Source organism: Megalobrama amblycephala, linkage group LG12, assembly GCF_018812025.1.
Source record: "Megalobrama amblycephala isolate DHTTF-2021 linkage group LG12, ASM1881202v1, whole genome shotgun sequence".
Taxonomy (NCBI): Eukaryota; Metazoa; Chordata; class Actinopteri; order Cypriniformes; family Xenocyprididae; genus Megalobrama; species Megalobrama amblycephala.
In genome coordinates this window covers 18,566,753-18,572,752 of record NC_063055.1, presented here as the reverse complement: position 1 = coordinate 18,572,752, position 6,000 = coordinate 18,566,753, and the positions used below count along the sequence as shown (strand labels likewise).

The 6,000-nt window shown below is 41.2% G+C and overlaps 1 protein-coding gene across 8 annotated transcripts in view; it reads right to left on the bottom strand.

Moving 5' to 3' along the window:
- Positions 1-200: 200 nt before the first annotated feature.
- Positions 201-6,000, bottom strand: part of ep400 (E1A binding protein p400) — a 39,999-nt gene continuing 34,199 nt past the window's right edge. For all 8 annotated transcript variants that reach the window (XM_048209396.1, XM_048209395.1, XM_048209400.1 and 5 more), the window contains 4 exons: positions 4,941-5,080; positions 4,695-4,847; positions 3,369-3,422; positions 201-1,890 (listed from right to left, as the gene is read on the bottom strand). In XM_048209396.1, coding sequence (XP_048065353.1) covers positions 1,540-1,890; positions 3,369-3,422; positions 4,695-4,847; positions 4,941-5,080 — 698 coding nt within the window. In that variant the 3' untranslated portion in view covers positions 201-1,539. The remainder of the gene's footprint in view (positions 1,891-3,368; positions 3,423-4,694; positions 4,848-4,940; positions 5,081-6,000) is intronic.

The following is a 6,000-nucleotide window of genomic DNA, read 5'->3' as shown; positions in this document are numbered from 1 at the left end:
TCTTGCTGAAATCCCTGTTGGCCAGTGTGCTGACACATATACTGCCCTCAGCAAGTCCACAGACGTACAGGAATGCATATCTATGAACTCCAGGCAGAAACGCTGACTTAATGTAATCTGAAACCAATCCTGGACAAGCTTACTGAATCTAGGTAACAAACTCACATCCGGACAAATAAAGACGCATCATAAGCCAGACATGTGTAAAAACATAACACTTTATACAAGTAGGCTGAAAAAAAAAGAAAAGAAAAAAAAATTCAATGAATACACAACTACTTTACAAATACAAATGCCATTGTCCCCTCCCCCCACTTCTGAGTTATTTACATGTGTTCCTGACCCAACATCAATACAAAAAGACGCATTTATGACCAAAAGCCCCGTCAGTATATGATTCAGATACATAGAGGGAAAGTCTTGATTTAAGTCGGTTCATTACTGATAGCAGGCCAACGTAAACACACTAACAGCCAAGCTGAGGTCTGACTCAACTGACTAATGGTGACATTGTTCATAACTATGCATAAGAAAAACGGAAATATTTCACAGATGTGTTTTCAGCAAATTAAATTTGGGAGGGCGATACTTTCCACAGCTGCCGCTACCATGAAACGGCTACAGTGCAGGATAGTTTTTCTATCAATTTGTTGTTAAATTACATTCTCACACAAACATTTCACACACATCAAGTACACATCACTAGACAATTTTCAGGTGGTATCCATCCATGCAGCTGAACTTGTTTTTATGGTGACGAGAACTCATTTTAGGGGAGTTTTCATGATACAAGGCTAATATATTAAATTTTTCTATAGGGAGGGTGCATTCGAATGGGTCACATACATCAAACTAATGGTAGTTGGCCATTTCTACATCCCAAAAGGAAGAGTTTGGTTTGCAGAGCCTCGCTAATCTTGATTATCATCATCATTAAATGCTTCAAAAGGGATATTTACCGACACAAAAGGACAACACCACACCTATTGAAAAAAATTATTGGGGGACACGTATATAATTCGACTGATTGAACATTATGAATAATGTTGAGACGATCTGCCAAAAGAGTTCTCGGCGCGCCAAACGAAGTGTTGAAGTGAAGTCGATCCAAACGCACTTGATCCATGACCTTAATGTTGTGATGACACGTTAAACACTGTATAAACAGAGCATGTAGCATGGTAGAAAAAGAACAGCGCATTTGACGGCTCGGTAAAGAGTTTCAGTATGAAAACAAGCCGTCGTACTGTTGTAAAGTCATGCTTTACTCCTGAGGGAGAAGCCTCAGTTAATAAGCCATTAAAAAAACTGCAAAAAAAAAAAAACAGGTTGGCCGTACAGTGAGGGCCGTTGGCAGAGTGATGTTTGATTAGCATGAGATGTGTTTAGATTACGAGTGTTACTTCAAATTGTAAAAAGCTGCATCCAGACAGTCAATGGTGAGTTCCTGTATTACAAAGGGTCAGTTTTCCCAAAACAAACGGAAAAAAAATTCAGAGCCCTATGTTGTGCCCAGGTACTTTCTCTTCCTACGACTCCCTAGCTACCACCGCTGGGTTTGGCGGGGGTTTTGGAGCGCATGGCGGCCCCAGTACGGGTGTTTCCTTTGCCCTGCTGGGGCTGGGGGGTGGCAGCGGCCTGCTGTGCTGGAGTCTCTGAGGCGGGGGCCGCCGCGGCGCTCTGCTGCTGGGCGGGGCTGTGTGGTGGTGGGGTCTGGATTTGAGGGGAGGCGGCGGCTGCTGCTGTAACAACCTGCTGCTGGAGGAGCTTCTGTTGCACCACCTGCGCAGCTGTGGCGGTGCCTGCGGGGATGACTTGCACCTGGGCCTGTGCCGAACCTGCAGCGGGTGCTGCCTGTGTAAGGGCCACTGTCTGAGGCTGAGCCTGAATCTACATACACACACACACACACACACACACACACACACACACACACACACACACACACACACACACACAAAAAAAATCAATTCAGGTGTCATAACAGAATTTATTTGAAATGTCTTTACTGTCACATTTGATTAGTTAATTATACTACTAAATAAAATGATTAATTTCTTTAAAATATAATTATAATAAACTTTTAAACAGTAGTCAGTGTAAAGGCAATTCAGAGATGTGTTTCTAAACACATTATAAATGTTAGAACTGTATTGCTGAAAACACGTTACACAGACTGAACTATGCAGTACTGAATTGTGGAGTTAGACCGTTAAACAGTTTTTCATCTTTGTGTTCAGGATTTTTTTGGGCGGGGCTAAAACACTATAATAACTATCGATGACGCGCTGGAGTCACCGAGCATGGCCCCGCCCCTAACACTATAATAACTGTGGATGACGCGCTGGAGTCACCGAGCATGGCCCCGCCCCTAACACTATAATAACTAGAGCGTATTAGCATCAGTGGCTCCCACACCGGCCTTCATCCTCCCATCCCGCCGACATCTGGTGCCATTGTCGGCAATACGTGCCCACCAATGAGTGCAAGTTGCCTTGTGCTCATAGGGGCTTTCATCCCGAGGGACCTTGTCATAGTTCGTAGGACTATTGGCGGAAGTACCCAGATTTTACTGTGTTCGCAACGCAGGAGCTAGGAATGATTTTAGCTCTAGGAACTCCTTTTGGGGGAACTAAATTAGCTACTACTTCAGAGTAGGGTCTAAACCAGCACTATGGGAAATACCAGTGACGCAAGTGTATGCTGATTGGTCGAACACACGCGAAACACAGATACCCGCCATTTTTAAAAAGCTGTGTACACACAGGTTATAGCCTATATATTTACTCCACAAACTAACTCTACGAACTTGGAAAACAATGATAGGTGGACCTCTCGAGTTACAGAGAAAATCCAACGCAACTTTGAAGGGACGAAGCGAAACATGATTATGTATTTCTGCTCAGCTAGTGACATCTGATATCAACCACATGGCAAATGTTAATACTTTTTCATATACTGTCTTCTTTTTTGTATAACAGTTCTATCTGGTAACATATTAGACAGGCTGTTAAACAAGAATGTGAGCACTGTGTGCTCAAGCTCTGGCGTTCTTGGCGCTGTCAAAATAAAAGTCACTACAACAAGCGCAGCTTACGTCACTTCATAGTTCCTACTGGCAGTGCGAATACAACCAGGAAAAAATGGTTTCAGCGCAGACAGCGGACACACCCCCGGCGTATGAGAGCAGAGAATACTGCTTATTTTTTCAAGATTTTGATCACTTATTTTATTTACTTGGCTGGGTGTTTAATATTTTTTTTATTTTTTTTATGACGAACTCAGAACACATATTTAACATTGCTTTACACAGACTTTGAATGAATTTTCTCTCCATCAAACAAAGTGCACCGAACACAAACACTTACCTGTTGAGGTGAAGATACTATTTGCTGCTGAACTATCTGAGGAAGCTTAGCGACCTACAAGCAGAAGGGAAAATCACTACAAAGCTGGGGACTAATACCACATTCACAAAGCACAACATCGCACTGACTGCACATCAAAACATTTACATTCTGATCACACGTCAGGCTTTGCTCGTGCGGATGCTAAAGAGGTTTAAAGTGCCCGTATTATGCTTTTTCGAAAATTACCTTTCATGTTATTGTCTCTCAAAAAATAGAAAGAACTAAAAAGCGTCGTCAGGAATTCGAATCCCACTTCCGTGATGGCTACACGTCACTAGGTTAACACATTTGCTTAATACCAGCCTATGTTCTTCATTGGCTGCCTTCAACATCTACTTTGCTGTTTTCTGCTCTGCAAAAGCAAAATTCTCTTTGTAAACACTTCCAGAGGATGAGGATGTGAAGAGTCAGTGGGTAAAATTACCAGAGCTATACAACAACTCTATAACCTTTTGACCTAGTAATAAAGGATGGAGCAAGATTTGTTTAACAAATTTTAATGTTACATCAGTCATTCACATTAGTACTCGGCTAATGTATGTGTTGTTATTGATACAGTTAATGACGCAGTTCCCACATGTGCGCAATAAATTAGAAATATACACAATGGTTTGTTGATGGACATACACTTGGTAATGCTGATGGTGAGGAATTAGTTGCAACATCTCAATGAAAAATGTGATGTGCAATGTATATTATGAGAAAATTAAAGCTTTTTTTTTTTTTTTTTTGCACGTAAAGCTGTTACAGCAGACCTCCAAAACAAAATTAGAAACATTTCAAATAGCATAATAGGGGCATTAACCAACTGATACACTTTTCATCCTAACCACTAGAGAGCAAAAGGGAGTTTTATCCTAAAGAAGTGCCCTACATAAAGTTAAAGAAGGGGTAGCAGAGGTGTGTTAGCAGAAGCAGGGAGCAAGCTTTAGCTCTTTTTTTGTCATGTCTTGCTGAAACAAGTCTCGATACACTCAAAATGGTGTATCGAGACTCAAATGATACACTCAAAATCCCCCAGATGGGATTTATGCTCTTTTTGGACTATTGTGTACTATTAAGGAGAATTTGTGGCAGTTCAAACCCAAACTTAACTGGACTACAAAGAGACGTCCTAAGGTCTGGGGTACTGACCTCCCAAAGGAAAAGAGACTAAGGGAGTACTTGTACCACTTGGCACGATTATATAATTTGTTTGGTTACACTCCCTCAATGCATCTGTCTTCTTAGTGAATGCATTGGTAAGGGTTACAAGGTGCTCGCTGTAAAAGCATAACTTCTTACCTGTATCTGCTGTGCTGTGGCAGGTTTCTGCGGCTGTGCGATTGAGGTGGTGAAGAACTGGGTCTTAATGCCGGGCTGCAGTTGAGTGGTGGTGGCATACGTCACTTTCTGCTGCTGCTGGGCTGTGGTTTGAGCAGCCTGCTGAGTGCCAAGCTGAAAAGAGAAATAAAGAGGGAGAGGGGTTGAAGGGACATTTATATAGATAAAGCTCAATTAAAAAAATAAATCACATTGGTTGACTGGTACCTTTTGCTGCACAGAAGCCTGTGTTTGCTGTGGCTGTGCTGCCTTCTGGACGGCAGCTTGCGCAGCGGCCTGCTGCTTTTGTCTGTGCAACAGCTGCTGAACTTGCTGCACCTGGAACGGATGGGTCACCACCTGACCACCTGCACAAACACAAACACACACACACACACACATTAGTCTACTAGAGCCCCTAAAACATTGTTACTGACACTTGGACAATGTAGGCGTGAAAAGAAAGCATGCATCTCCACTGCCACAGAGACAAGCTTGCATGGTCATAAACGGAGCAAAAAACGGTTGTGTGCCACTCACTATAGTTTCAGTAAGCCTCTGGATGATAATTGATTAGTTTTAGGGCGGTTCACAATAATTTTGGCTTCAAATAAACTGAGATCACCAGATGTTTGCTGCACATGCAGTGCAGTTTGCATCTAATGTACCTTATGAAAACAAATAACTCTGGGTTCACTTTTGACACCAAATATATTGAATATTCGGTATAAAATAAGTGCTTTTATACTTTTATAGCATTTATTCATATTTTGAATTTTCTTTTATTTTTATATTTTCAGTTTTCATTTTAACTTTAAAGTTTTAGTAATGTGAAGTTTTAGTAACTTTTGTAATTTTTTTTTTTAATAAATATATAAAATATTTAGCTTTAATTTATATTTCAGTTTTAGTTTTAGTCATTTTAGTACTTACACTTATTTCAGGGAGTTGCCAAGGCAACATTTCTAATTTTCTAAGGGCCTGTTTACATCTGGTCACTTCATGCGTTTTCTCTGATCCGATCATGAAAAGACCAGATGTAAATGCCCTCCGAAAGGCTTTCGAGATGGATTTAAATCAAATCACTCAAATCACTTCAGGACGTAGTCTGAGAAGCATACCAGATTAAAATGGACAAGTGTAAATGCATCTGGTTGTTGAAGCCACATGTCAATTTAACTCTTCCCAAAATGTTTCAAAAATAAACGTGAGAGCGTGTTATAGGCTATATGAAATGATACAGCCAGATATGACTACTGCAGCAACACGCATCGCCGGAGATGAGCAG